General features: G+C 54.2%; 1 protein-coding gene across 3 annotated transcripts in view; it reads left to right on the top strand.

Moving 5' to 3' along the window:
* The first annotated feature begins 1,295 nt into the window (after positions 1–1,295).
* PBX1 (PBX homeobox 1) overlaps positions 1,296–14,536 on the top strand; it is a 159,983-nt gene continuing 146,742 nt past the window's right edge. Inside the window, exons 1-2 of one of the 3 annotated variants that reach the window (XM_026123388.2) lie at positions 1,296–1,980; positions 4,461–4,534. In XM_026123388.2, coding sequence (XP_025979173.1) covers positions 1,790–1,980; positions 4,461–4,534 — 265 coding nt within the window. In that variant the 5' untranslated portion in view covers positions 1,296–1,789. The remainder of the gene's footprint in view (positions 1,981–4,460; positions 4,535–14,536) is intronic. The other 2 variants (XM_026123390.2, XM_026123389.2) reach the window with 2 other exon arrangements.

Below are 14,536 nucleotides of genomic sequence, written 5' to 3' on the forward strand. Positions count from 1 at the left end.
CCACCATGGTTGGAGAAAACATGCGTACGTGTGGCTTGGGGAAACATCTGACACCACCATCTTCTAGGGTGGTGGATCCCCAGGAGAAGATGGTGGATCCCCAGGACCCCCCCTTCCATTTCTGGGGCTGGTTTTGCTCGTTTGCCTCATCCTTCCCCGTCATTCCTTGGAAGGCCTTGGAGGAACTCAACGGCATGTGAGCATTTCCAGACAAATGACGGCTCCTTCCCCCAAGCCGGGGGGGAGCAACACACAACCCCATTTCGTGCTGTGGAAGGAGAGCAGAGGGACCAACCACAGAACAGAGCGCTGGCAGAGATCTCCTCGGGACAAGCTGGGGCAGAGCTCGGGGCCGCAAGCCAACCCTGGTTTAATGGACAACCATGGCCCTCCAGCCCCTGTGCCGCGCTGGGGAGGGGGCACAAACCCCTCCATCAGGGGCAGCCCGCACCGCTCCCCCAGAGGCGGCGGCAGGGCCGGCCTGCGCCACGCGCCGCAGCGGCCCGGCTCCCCGGACAGGCCCCACGCGCGGGAGCCCAGCGGGAGAGGGAGGGAGGAGAGGGCGAGGCGAGGCAGCGCCGCGGGGGGAGCGAGGCGCCCCGGGGCCCTCGGGGGCGGCGGCCTGAGGGGAGGCCCGCGCCGCGCCCGGGGCGGCAGAGCCGCGGCGGGGGCTGCGGGGAGCGGCGGCGGCGGCGGGTAGGCCGCCGCGGGGCGGCATGGAGGACGGCGGGGGGCGGGGCGGCGGCGGGCCCCGGTGGCGGTGGCGGTGGCGGTGGCGGCGGCGGCGGCGGCGGCGGCGGCCGCTTTAAGGCGCGGGCGGGGCGCGGCCCCGGCCCACCTCTGAACCCGGAGATTGACGGGCGGGCGCGGCGGGGGCGGCGCGGGCGCGGCGGGGCCGGCCTTCCCGCTGCCGCCGCCAATGGCGCCGGGGGGGCGGGGAGCCGCCGCGGGCCCGGCCTCCCCCCTTCCTGCTCCTCGGGCTCCTCCGTGCCAGTTTGAGGAGTCCGGAGCCGAACAAAAGCAGGCGGCGAGCGCCGGAGGGGGGGAGCCGGCGCGCAGGCCTGGGGCAGAGGGGAGGCCCCGCTGCCGGGCGCGCGGCGGAGCCGGCGGCGAGGCGGGCGCCGAGCGCGGCCGCGGGGTGGGGGAAAGTTTGGAGCCTCCCCCGGTGCGCGCTGCCCGGCTCGGCGGCGCTCCGGCCCCGGGCGCTGCCATCGCGGCGGCCGCGCCGCGCTCCGCTCCGCTCCGCCCCGCCGCGGCCCGGCCCGGCCCGGCCCGGCAGCAGCAGCAGCAGCAGCCGCCCCTGCGCGGCCGCCGCGGCCCCCGCCTGCCGCCCGCCCCCCGGCCGTCCCTCCCGGCGGCAGGGCTGAGCTGCCCTGCTTTTGGAGTCGCCGCCGTTTCCCCTCCCTTCCCCGGAACCCCCCCTCCCTCTCTCCCTCCCTCCCTCCCTCCCTCCTTCATCCCTCCCTCCCTCCCTCCTCCAGCAACCAAAGGGATTTTTTTCCCCTTTCTTTTCTCTCTCTCTCGCTCTCCTTTTTTTTTTCTTTTTTTTTTTCCAATTTTTCCCTCCTCCTCCTCCTCTTCCTCCCCGCCGCGGAGCTGGAAGCCAGCGTGAAGGATAAATAAAAAGCAAAGAGGAAGAGGCTGGGGAAGAAGGGGGGGAAGGAAAGAAGAAGAAGAAAGCGAGCGAGAAAAGAAAGCGAGCGCGGCGGCGAGCCCGAGCCCCAGCCGCGCCGCGCCGCCTCCCCGCGAGCCAGGGAAGAGGGCGGCGGAGGGCAGCCGGGCGCCGGAGATGGACGACCAGCCGCGGCTGATGCACACGCACAGCGGCGTGGGGATGCCGGGCCACCCGGGCCTGTCCCAGCACATGCAGGATGGGCCGGGCGGGGCGGAGGGGGAGGCCGGCAGGAAGCAGGACATCGGAGACATCTTACAGCAGATCATGACCATCACGGACCAGAGTTTGGACGAGGCGCAGGCCAGGTGAGCGCGGCCGGGGGGGGGGGGCCGGCCCGGCCCGGCCCGGCCCGGGGGCAGGTGTCGGTGCCGCGGCCGCGCCGGGGAAGTTTCCCGGGGCCGCTCGGAGCCGCCGCCGCCGCCTTTTGTGCGCCCTGCGCTCTTTGTTGTCCGCCGGGGCAGGGTTGTTTCCCCAGAAATGGGCTTGGGGAGGGGGGAAAAAAAGGAGTGTGCTTTTCTTTTTTCCTTTTTTTTTTTTCCCCTTTCCCCCCCAACTTTGGGGCAGTTTCCCGCGGGTTCGCAGCCCGCGGGCAGCGCGGCGGCGCCCGGAGCGCTTCGCCGTGGGAAGCGGCGCTGGAGCTGCGCGGGGTCCGCCGAGAAGCGCCCCGAGTGCCGCTCCTTCCTCGGCGCGTTGCTTTAAGGCGCTGATCGCCGGGCCCTGCGGTGCCGTTCTCCAGGCCGTGTTTCTGTGCGCGGAGGACGGACGTGGAGGCTTTAAAAGCGAACGCAGAGGTGTTTAAAAGGAAGAAAGGCTGCAAAAGCCGGCGACTGAATCACCCTCGGCTTCAAGCAGCGCAAAGCTAACACGCACCTTCAAAGGCGCTAGCAAAAGTTGGGGGGGGGATACAAAAATTGAGGACATAGCTGAAAAAAAGAAAAAGTTGCCCCAGATGGTGTGGGGCGCGCGTGGGTCTCTCCCCGAGCTGCTCGGTGCGGTGTGGATCACCCTGGCACGGATGTTCCCAGCTGGAGCAGGCTGCTGGGATACATTGTTCCTGGAAAACCGCCTGGAAAACTTCCCGAGGGTCCGGAGCAGCCCCCAGACCCCCGTTTGCATCCCGGCTCCCTGCCCGCCCTCCCCGTTCCCGAAAGCGTCGCTGGTCGGGATGGTCTTACTAATTCTTGTGTGTTCTTGCAGGGGCAGAGTAGATCTTAGGCGGAGGAAATACTGCACTTTCTCCCTGGCCAGCCTGGGGGAAGCGAGGGGTCTTTCTCCCGAAAGTGCCGGGAATTTTGTGTTCCTGCGTGGGTAATTCAGTGCAGTTAATCAAATCAATAAAACCGAGCCAGAACAGATCTAGAAGAAGGCTTTATGGTTTTGCTTTGCTGGACTATTATAGCTGCTTCCTCACAGTACTTTGTTTTTTGAGCTGCCAAACACACAATATTTATCAGTGATGTTTGGCTCTGCATTTCTTGCATCCATCCCTCTATTGCATGGTGGTTCTGCTGCCTTTTTATTTATTTATTTTTTTGTGTGTTAAGTTTTGGGATAATGCAAAGTGCAAGTATTAATTGTCAGAGGGCCGCTAAAGCTCTTATGTTTGTGATTTGTTTATACCCAAATGTCTGCGCCCGTCTGGGTGTGCTGATGAGGGGACGCTGTGGTTTCACTGGGGTATATACCTTTGAGAGGCTTCATCGTATAGATAAATCTCTTTAATGTGTACTGGGTGGTGGGGTAAGTAGTGTGAATGTTTGCCAGATGTTCACATCGTCTTCACATGTAATTTCGGTTGGTAAACAGAATTCCAGTAACTGGCGCCTGATGGGAGCAGCCCTTTATGCAACCAGACCCTCTGCAAAATGATCGTATGGCTTAAAAAATAAAAAGATGCTGTTTCTTTGCCTCAGCAGGCACATGGTGGGTTTCAAAACGATCAGATTAAAACCCTCCCCTTTCTCCCTGCCCCCCCAGCTCCCTTCTTTCCTCGAAACCCGCAGAAGAGCGGTCAGCTCCTAAATAATAACAACCGAAAGCAGAGGCGTTGTGTCGGACCGTCCCCTTCCCCAGGAGCCGCTGGCTGTGTTTCTGCATGTGTTTCGTGTCCCCACTGTAAAGGATTAAATCTTAACACCTGCAGATAAGCTGAGTGCCCCTGAGAAGGGTAGCACGAATGTGGGGAAATGCATTTCTTTCCCCATATGTGTGCGTGCCTGTGGCTGTGTGTTGCTCTGCTCCGAGTTGGGCGCTGAAATTCTCCGAATTGGCAGCTCTAATCAGGGGATGTTTGCGACACCGCGAAAAGGGGAGCATTTTTTTTTTTTTTTTTTTTTTTTAACCCCTCCTCTCTCTTGCAGAATGAGCTGAATGAAACACATGATTGAATTTAATGTCGGAGCAGGGAGACGGAAGGAGCCCTCTCCGTGCATGTGTGTGTTTGAGTAAGAGTCAAACCAAGCTCGGCTTCCCGCAGCTCCCGGCTTTGGCTCGCTGCGTGGCCCGGCTCGGACCGCCGGGCTCTGCAAGCCTCTCAGTGGCCGGTGCTATTTCCCGGCCGTTTCCGAATTGGCGTAGTTCATCTCCCCCTTCTAGGCAGGCGGCTCCCGCGGGCGCCTGGTCCCCCGAGCCCTGGCGGGGCGAGCGGCGCTGCCTCCGCGGCCGGGCCCAGGCGCCGCTCGGGCCGGCGAAACCTCCCCTCCGCCGTGGCTCGGGGTTCGGAAACTTCTCCCCGCTGCCGTGACATCCTAACCTCACCTTCCCTCCTGTCTCTTTTTTTCTCCAGGAAACATGCTTTAAACTGCCACAGGATGAAGCCAGCCCTCTTTAATGTCTTGTGTGAAATCAAAGAAAAAACAGGTAGGAAATCAAAGCTGTTGGTTCTGTGTTATTTTTCTTTCTGCTCTTTAAGGGTATTTATCATGCAACAAAGTTTGTGCCCCCCATCCCCACCCCCCCCATGCGTGTAGTGTTGTTTAAGTGGGGGGAAATAGCTACCCAGTGTTTAATGCTTCTGGCTTTGGGCTTGCATCATGTGGCTTGTGTCTGCAAGGGAAAATATCACGGTTTAATTTCTATTGTATGGCTTCTCTTTATTTGTTGCTTTTTCGGGGGGAAGAAAAAAATTCAAAACCCTTAAATTTCTCTTTTGCTTTAGTTCCTTCTTTAAAACTTGGCACTGTCTTTTTTTTTTTAAATCTGAATACGGAGTTAAAAAGCAACAAAATGAAATTGTACGGTTTTGCTGCTATTACTAGTTATGTAAATCTGAAGGTCTCTTAGTTTTTTTTTTTTTTTTTTTTGAGGGTTAAAATGCTTATGTCTGCCAATCATTCAGGCTGGATCACCTAAGAGCAAGTTGTCAGTTGCCTTTAGTGAAAGCAATATATTAGATTGTTAGTTACTTTAGGGTACTGTTGTTTTATGACATGGGGTGTTCTCAGGCTTCTAAAGAAGCTAATGACATGAGAGCGTTGGTTCTGCCGTTTCCCACTTTCCAGACCTCCTACCATGTACTAACACACTTATAACACATCCCAGGGGGGCATTTAAATTTTAAAAGCAACAATTAAAAAATAGCAGTCATCAATCAAGGGTGATCTTAAACAACAGATGCTCAGGGAAGGACATTTAGCAACATGCACCACTTATTTATTTATTTGTTGGAATCTCTTTGAAAAAATGGGGGGAAAGAGGGGAAATTCAGAAGGGGGGGCTTGTCTCTGCTGTTGCCTTTCGGAGCCGATCGGAGGCGATCGGCAGGCTTCTCTGTGCTGATCCAGCTGCCTTGTTTTAGCAGGCTGCGAAGTACTTGGCTTCCCCCCCTCCCCTTTTACAACAAGGACTGTAACAGTCAATAATTCATATCTAAACCATATAAGCAAGGGCATGACATGAATGAAAGTGACAATAAATATGATTGCACACCCAGTTGATATACATTGATAGTTACACATAAAGGGGAACAGCTTTCAGAAACCTGAATCTGAGTCTTGCTTTTTTTTTTTCCCCCCTTAAATATATATAAAACCACGTAGTGTGAGCAGCTGATTGAAAATACAATTACTTGACTCTTGCAATATATATAAAATGACTAAGGGAGCCCTTTGTTAAATGTTGTTTGTGCAGCTTGTAACCTAGACAAAGCACCTACTGATGGCATTCGGCTCGCTCAAGTCCTTACGGCTGCGCTGCCATGTCTGACCTTACGGAGAAGTTGTTCGTTATATACTTTCCTTAATGTAACGTAATGGGCTCTGTGTGGGAATCTGTATGGAGCTCATATGATGTCATGTAAGGGAGACTGTACAGAGATAAATTTATATGGGTGGTTGTAAAAGTTCTCTCTGTGCTTCCCCCCACCTCCCCCCACCCCCCCAAAAAAAAACCCCAAAAAGAGCGGGAGAAAGGGACTGTCCAGTTCCTTTCCCTTCTCCTTCTTTCTTCTTTTATTTTCTGCTGGCCAAGGAAAATGCTCATCTTCCCTTTTTCTCTGAGTGCATTTGTAATACTGCACATGTTGCCCATGCGATGGGACTGTTTGGCAGGGTATCTGGTCCATCCCGGCCTCGCTTTGCTGTGGATGTAGTTGCAGTTACGGGATGGGGAATCTGTAGGGACTGAGCCTGATGGAGAAGCCGGGCGCCCTCCTGCCTGGGGATGCGGTGGGGTCGCAGGGAGCTGGGGAGAGCTGGAGGTGTAGGCACCCATCGTGGCCGGGCGTGCTGATTCCTGTCTCCTGAGTAAAATCCAGAGAGATGGTAGGTTGAAGTGTGAAAATAAAGGATACTGAGGTATGGACTGGGGCTGTCTCGCATTATTTTATTTGCCGTGCCTGGGTTATTTGGATTCAAGGCTGCTGTAAAGAGGTCTCTGAAGAGGCTGGATTGAGATGGCTTTAGGAACGCTGTTTATCTACCTTCCGATATGTTTACGGTGGATTATTTTGCTTTGCAAATTGAAAGACCTCCTCCCCTTCCCCCCATCTGCGTCCCCAAAAGTCACACTTCATAAGCAAGCAAGCGGCCAGATGGTATTTCTCTTTATTTTTAATTGGTGCTTTGTGGGCCTGAGCCTAGACGGAAGGTGGCCTTGATTTTCCTGGGGATGAGGGTACCGTTTTCTGCCGTGTGCGTACTCCTTGCTGCTGGTCTCGGGAGGGTCTGCGCAGCTGGGCAGTGGTGCCAGTTGGGGCAACTTCTCTCTCTTCCCACTTTTCGTTTTGATTCCCCTATTTTTGTGCGTGTGTGGTGCATGTGTGGGGGTGTCATGTGTGCTGCTGTTGTCTGAAATCCTGGTGCTTGTTTGGTGGGTGTTTGGAAGTGCGTGTGTACATCTCCCCCCTCCTCCCCAGCGTTATGATGTGCAGAAATGTGCATGCAGTTACCCACTGCCTGATTTAAGTGACTCCAGAGCCTTATGGAGACTTTACCACCGTCTCTTGCAACATTATGGCTAATATTTCATAGTGTCTGAGCAAACCCAAAGTGTCCATAAAGTTGTTAGGAAAAGAGGTCGTCTTTACTGGCCGAAGAGTTCCCTTTTGCACGCAGGCTCTTCAATTATTTTAAAGGATTTATAGATGTTTTGTTTAAAAGCTCTGTTGTTGGGATCTGTCGGTTGTCTTTTGTCTACAGCGCAGAGGTTGTCTCTTCCAGGGCGATGTCTGTTTAAAAGTAATAAAAGTTGAGAGATTCGATCCAAGTGGGAGCGCGTAGGGAAAAATTGCCGCTTAAATATACATATAAGTTGTCTGCGTTCATTTGGTGTGTTTTCCACTTGCTGTTGGCTGCTTTGTTGCAAGCGGAGGGGCAGGACTGTCTTCAAATGGCTGGCTGGCTTTTTGGAATAATAATTATGGAAATCGGCGGCATTGTCGCCCTAAATACAATTGATTCCTCCATCAATAGGAACGGAGATCGGAAATTGGAGTGCTGATTTATTTAAGAAAAAAAAAAGTTTGAAGGTGGAGGTAGGGGCTCCGTCTTTCTGTCTTTTTTTCTTGTGTTTTTTTTCCTCTTGCTTTTTTCTTTTTTTTTTTTTCCTCTCTATTCTCTGCCTGAGCAGAATAGCTAAGCAGAGGAATCAGGCAAGGTATACGCAGACTTGGGGTCCTTGGATGGCAAACTGGAAAATATCTGCTGTCAAAATGCAGCAGCGTCTCTTTCAGCTGCGAGCCTTTCCCAACTCCCCGCTCGCTGGGTCATCGCGGATCGGCGGCGGGAGAGGGTGCACGCAGGATATATGGCCATTTAATCTGATTCCTCCTCCTTAAGAGCTCTCCTTGCGGTTTCACCTTCTCCCCACTCTTTTGGGGGAGGTGAGGGCAGCGGGGTGAATTCGGCTTCTTAAAAAGCCCCTGACTTTTTATTTCAAATGCCCTGATTTTATTTTCTTACCCCCCCCCCCACCCTCCTGTGTCAAAGTAATTCGGGTTTAAAAGAAAAATGTGCATACCACCAACGGATAAAATTTACTAAGTGGAATATTTATAGACAGCACTGATTAGCCGTGCAATTGTTGTTGAATAATGGTTTTTTTTTTTTTTTTTTTAATTTTGGAATATAATGGCAATATACGGTGCCTCTTAGCTACCTTTCCCTGTGCATTATCTTCACCAAACTTAACTCAGATCAGCTCTTTGGAGGAGGTAGGATTTTTTTCCCCTTCTTTTCTTCCTTAACACCCCTTTGTTCTCTCCAGCTCTGCGTTCAATTAACACCCCCATCACAGAACTGTAGTCTTTTTTTTTTTTTTTAATGTCTGTTACTGTATTTCACTTCTGACACCTCTCTTATTATTCTTGCCTGCCATTTCTTTTTAATATAGCAATTACGTTACGGGGTTTCTTTCTTTCTTCCTCCCTCCTTTCTCTCCCCTTCTTTCACCTCCCCCCCCCCCCCCCAGTAAAAATCCCCCCAAAAGGCGGAGGGGAGAGAGGGGCCAGGCGTGTTGGCTGCAGGGCTGGATGCTCGCTGGGGTGCAGAGCGTGGCTGTGAGAACGGGATGCCTCGTCCTGCCCGAGACCCATCTAATGAAGTTTCTCCCAGGGCGGACCAGGGTGCAGCTTGCTTTCCTTCTCCCTCCCTCCCTCCCTCCCCGGCATCATTTAAAACGCTGCCTCCGTTCCTTACTGCTCATTTCCACTGAGGTTTCCAAAGGTGCAGAGGGGAGTTAAACACCCCAATTTTAATTTCAACGCGGTGCTGCACCTAAGGCCTAATTCTGCTTTCTCGAAAGCTCGTGATGACACCGCTCCGGTGGCGGCCCCGGAGGACCCAGGGCCGCACTCTGCCCCGCTCCGGGTCCCGGAGGTCCAGCCCGAGCCCAGCGGCTCCCTCCGCGCGGGTTTCCCCCGGCGGGCGGCGAAGGGAAAGGTGCCCCCCTCCGCTGGAGGCGCAGGCCAGTTTGGGGCCCGCCGGGTCCCTCGCGTGGCTGCGCTTGTGGGAGAGGGGGAAGCTCCTGCCGGCCAGGGCTGCCACGGGTGCCGAGACCTCGCCGCAGCTGGCGATTAAATTGCTTCCAGAAACCCGACGTCCTTCGGGGAAAGGAGGGACGGGAGCGTGCAGGGGCCGGGGGGCGGCTGCGGCGGGGTTACGTGGTTGCACGGGGAGCAGCAAACCTGGGGAGGGGGCTGCCCTGAGAGGGGACGTGCTGGCTGGCCCGGCGTGCCCTGGGGGCTGCGAGGGGCCTTTCGTGTTCGGTGGCTGGCTCCGCTGGGTCGGACCTGCGCAACGACAGCGGGTCCTGCCTCTGAGCTCTCCTCTTCAACGGTGGCGTCGTCCGTGAGCGATTTTTCCGAGGAGCGGATAGCACTGGGGAAGCGTGTTTGCAGGGAGATTTCCTCTCTCTTTTTTTCCTCCTTTTACTTTCTTCTTCTTTTTTTTTTAATTTTATATTTTCTTCATCTCCCCTGGTAGCATGTGGTTGGAGCTCTTTGAACAGAGCAGGCTTAATTAGTTTAATCAAAATTGGCCTCCTGCAATTCACGAGGGGAGGAGGTGGAGAGCGCGGGGCTGCCAGCAGGCGTTTCTCTCGCCGCCTCCCCCTCGGGCCCCGCAGCAGAGCGGCGAAGTCGGGCCCGGCCCCGGCGCCGCGTTACCGCTCCCGAGTATTCAGTCCGGGGACCGCGAGAGCAGAGCTGTTTGCGTTTTCCTTTCCAGGTTTGGTTTTTGGGGGTGCCCCGTGGCGAATGAACTTCGCGGTCGCAGCACTCCTGGGGAGCCGCGGTCGGTGCTTGGGGCACCCGTCGTGCCTGGCCTCCCTGCGCCGACCCCGGGTTGCTCTCCGCTGCAGCTCCCCGTCCCTGTGTGCCGAGGTGCCGTGGACGAGCCCAGGGAGAGAGATCTTGTTATTGGGCCTTGTAGCTCCAAACGAGAAAGTCGGAAGACCTTTCAGGCCTAAATTTCTCTAGGGAAAATGGCTCAAGTTCCCTTATTTGAGACCTGCGAAGGGATTTCCCCCCTGCGAGCACTGAGCGTCTGCAAGCAAAGCTCTTGTAAGCGGTCGCAAATGTGAGATTTATTCCTGTTAGCAGGAGCCTGCTTGCTGCGCGCAGGCCCCGCGTTGGAGGGCAGCGCTTGTAAACAGAAAGCGAGAGAAACTCCGAGACAATTTCATCATGTTCCTTTCTTCTCGCCAGGGAATTACTGCATGCAGCGATTCTTGAGGGGAGCAGGGTGCTGTTTTAAATGTAAATGGTTTTATTTGCAGTGAGATATGCTAGACTGTGCCGCTGTTCGCGCTCCTGCTGAATCAGAGCTGGGGACTTTGGAGGGGGAGCGGAGAAATCCGGGATGCCTTCTCTGCTGTTGGCTCCACACCTTGTTTCCCGCTTCCACCTTCGGTCCTGTGCTCTCTGTTAATGGAGCTCTACGGAGGATTTTGTGATCTTCTGCAAATGTGCTGTAAAGCATTTTGCTGGAGGTTTTTTTCCATCCTTCCCCTCAGGAGTCAGGGTGCTTCGGGCGGCAGGAGAGGCCGTGCTGTTCAGCCTGCGCTCTGTGCACGAGGGCAGCACTTGCCACGTTTGCAACCAGTGCGAAATATGACTCTCCCCTAGTGCCCGGTGGGAGCAGGGGGTGGGTTTGCATCGAAAGCAGTAATACGTGTGTGTGTGTGTGTGTGTGTATGTATGTATATATATATATATTTTTTTCAAGCTTTTCTGGCTTTCTCCTGCCTCGCATTCCCGATGCAGTTTCCTGTGCAGCAAGTTTCACCCTCCTCGTGCTGCGCATACTTCGTGCTGGTCTTGGGCGTTACTGCGCAGGGAGGTGGCACGCGCAGACCCAGCTCTGTGGCTGGCAGCGGGACCCCGCTGCGGGTGCCCCCAGGCAGCCTCCGTGCTCCTGGGCCCATGCCGAGGCGTGCTCCTGGGCGCCTGGCAGGGAGAAGCGACACCCCTGTGCAGCGGGGATGTGTGCTCTCCTGCGTGTGCAGCACCTAGCACCGGGGGATTGAGGTCCTGTGCTGGGGTTTTGAAGGAGCTAATGTGATTTACAGCAGTGGGTCTGGTTAATAATCTATAGCAGCTTCTGTATACTCAGGGGCTGCTTTTATTCCCAGCCAGGTGTTTGCAGACCAGATCAATATGGCCCTATTTGCATGGGGCTGTCCATAATCTAATAAACCCAGGCCCTTCGCAGCCTCGGTCCGCGTCCTCGGCTTTCCCAGACGTACCCGCAGAGGCTGCCCCAGCTGGGCCGCACTGTGTCCCTGGCTGTTTGGGTGATCGCAGGCACCTGTGTGGCTTCGTGCAGGCCGTCGCTTCCCCGGCGTGCTCCAGCGACGGAGAGATTGGAGGTTTTCCGGTGAAATTCGTTCTCTGTTAATGTCACCTTTGGGGAGCGTCTGCCCGGAACCGCGTTCGAAACCAAAAATGATGGCTCGAAGGCCAGGCGGTCGGCTCGTGCCGAGTCCCGCTGTGTCTTGGAGGCATTGCATTCCCAGTTACCGCAGTCAGCAATCTGCTGGCTTAAATAATACAAGGTGGTGGGCAGTATAGGTATAAATTACAGAAAGCCGTGGCCTAAGGAGGCTGTAGGCTGAATACGTTAAAGCGTGGCGTTGTCAGGCCGGGAGCGGGGTTGGGAAGGAATTTGGGAGCTGAGCTGCACGGGGTGGGGGAGATGCTGCGCTGCTTTCCCCTGCTGGGGGGGGGGGGTTCATTTGGGCTGGAACTGGCTTACTCTGGTGTTGATTAAGAAAGGCGTTGAAGAATTAATCTCTTGGCCTTGTGCTTGTGAAACCTGCCCCTGGATTTTTTTTAATTTTTTTTTTTTTTTTAAAGCCAGTACAGCTTGATGCTGAGACATGCAGTCCTGCAGTGATCTCGGCCTTCGCAGGGGATGTGCCGGGGAGGGGAGAAGCCCCTCTCCACCCTGCCTCTGGATTGTGGGTCCCTGCCCTTCTCTGGCTGAGCAAACAGGTCTGCGCATCTCCTGCTTGCTTTAAAACGCACCAGTCCCGCTCTGAAGTGGAGACGAGGGAGGCCTGTGGTGTTGCCGGCCGTGGGAACAGTGCCTGGCACGCAGCGGCCCCGCTTAGCTCTTGGGGCAGCTCTGCATCCTGGAGGGGTTTTCATTAACTCTTTTGAGGACATCCCTCGGCAAGCGGGCTCTGGGAGACGGGATCCTGCAGCTTCCTGGGGCGGCTCTTGTCTCTGAGCCACGTTTTTAAATCTGGGTCTCACTCCTCTCCCTGCAGTCACCTTTTCTCTGCTCCCCGCTCGCTCTCCCGTCAGCATTTGCTAATCTCTCTTCCCCAGCCCTTAATAGCTTTCTTCAGGCCTGGTGAACAGAGCTGGGGAATGAAGGGAAGAATCCAGGCAATCATTTTGCTGGGAAAACCTCTGAATACAGATTTTGCTTTGCCGGCTCCTTTCCCTGGCGGCAAACATGAGGCGGCAGCAGCATCAGGCAGCCCTGCGGAGGGGATCGCTGCTGGAGGAAGCCGCTCTGCCAAGCCGCCTGTCTGCAGGTCCCTGCCAGCCGCGGGCTGTTGTGCGTGCTGAAGAGCAGTTTGTTGTCACTGCTTCTCAGCATTTTGGGGAACTCGCCAAAGCAGATAATAGAAATCCCCTCCGACACCTTCTGAAAGAAGCACGCTGTCTCCCTGCCCCACGTGTTCTGGGGCCCGATCTTTTATTTATAGGAGAAGCCTTACCCAGAATATCTTTAACCAGATACCCCTAAGCAGCAGGGCTCCTGCCCCCCCCCCCTTTTTTTTAATATATACAGATAAATTGAAAGCCCCAGCACAGCCAATGCTGTGAGGAGTCACAATGATTTAAAATAACTGTGCCATTTTACTTCAGCATTGATGCAAAATAAACCGGGCTGGCTTTGCGAGTGGAATCGGCCCGTCTTTACTGCTGTTGGCTGCATTTTGTGTTTTGTCCAAGCCCAAACTCAGAAACTCAGTTCATCACTTTTACGTCCCCTTTTTAGTTGTTTCACATGCAGCGTTTTGTAACAAAACATTTGGCCTAGCCTGGCTGGCCTGCCTGTCCTCGTTATTAGAAGAGGAAAATCAAGTTTCTCTCCTGGTTGGATAACATTTTCAAATTCCAAAGTGATGTCGATTAGCAGAATTAGCAGTGGCAGGTTAACCGGCAGAAATACCGTTCCAGTTGCTTCGTGTTCATTGTTCTTTGCTGGTTTCCTAACTCCGGTGGTCCCGATCCTGCGTGCGTTTACCTAGTGCAGGGTTTTTTTCCTTTTAATTCAGTGTGACTGTTTCCCCTGACATTTGATATTTACAAGGCTGAAGCCAAAATGAAAGTGAATCTGCCTGGAAGTCTCTGAAATGAGCCTTTCTAATTTTGACGTTAATGTTTCAAAACCCGAGCTGCTTGTGGGTGTGCATTTGCTTGTTTACACACATCCTTCTCTTTTCATGTGCGGTGATTCTCTGGTGAAGCATTGGGAGCGATGCAGTACCTAGACCTTGCTAGTTTTGCCTCTGCAAGGATATGTCTCCGGGTTTAAGCTGTGAATTCAGCTTTCAACTTGAGTAGCCTCTAACTGCAAAAGGTTGCAAATGTATTAACGTAGTCCTTTAAAAAAAAAAAAAAACAAAATTGGATTTTAAATGGTACATATGAAAATCTCTAGGCAAAAGGTTCAGTCCACAAATTAAAAGAATTGAATGGGGAGATATTACAGTAACTGATGCTGACTTCCTAGTGATGGGCACGCAACGTTGCCTAGCGCTTTTTGTACAAAACTTGTGCTTTCTGCACAAAGGGTCTTTTTTAGAAAGGCATTTGGTCTTGTGGAGAAAGTTGCAGGCAGTGGGAAATCCACCACCATCACGGAGGTGGTGTTTCGAAGGGTTTAATACCCTTTGCTTTTTGCAACCCCTTTTGAAGAGTTTAATACCCTTTGTGTTTACTTCTGATCTGAATTTGTTGAGCTCCTTATTCCGGCTGCCGAGTTTTGTTAGGTGTTTGCCTGCTGCGGCTGGCGAGCCGGCCGCGCTCCCGCTCCCAGTGAAGTTGCGCGTGTGGGGGGAGCAGGTGGCAGGAATGGTGTTTTCCGCGAATGTGTTATTCCCCCGGAAAATCCTGGCTGTTAGATCTGGTCAGCAGATGTGAGGTGTTGATCAGCATTGGTGGCAGGAAGGGGAGTTACAGTATACTTTGCTAATGGAGAAAAATCCGAGGAGCGATTGCTTGATTTACACGTTCAGTTATGTGAAATGAAGCAGTCTGAAGCGCTTTGCCCAGCAAGCTCTTAGTGGACTGCTTCTTCCCTTGTACTTAATGCAGAATTTTCCAAAGTGGCTGTTTTTCAACTTTGTGACATGAATGTGGGCGCTCCCTTTGCAGATGCGGGTCAGGAGACGCGGAGCCTTTTA

Source organism: Dromaius novaehollandiae, chromosome 8, assembly GCF_036370855.1.
Source record: "Dromaius novaehollandiae isolate bDroNov1 chromosome 8, bDroNov1.hap1, whole genome shotgun sequence".
Lineage (NCBI taxonomy): Eukaryota > Metazoa > Chordata > Aves > Casuariiformes > Dromaiidae > Dromaius > Dromaius novaehollandiae.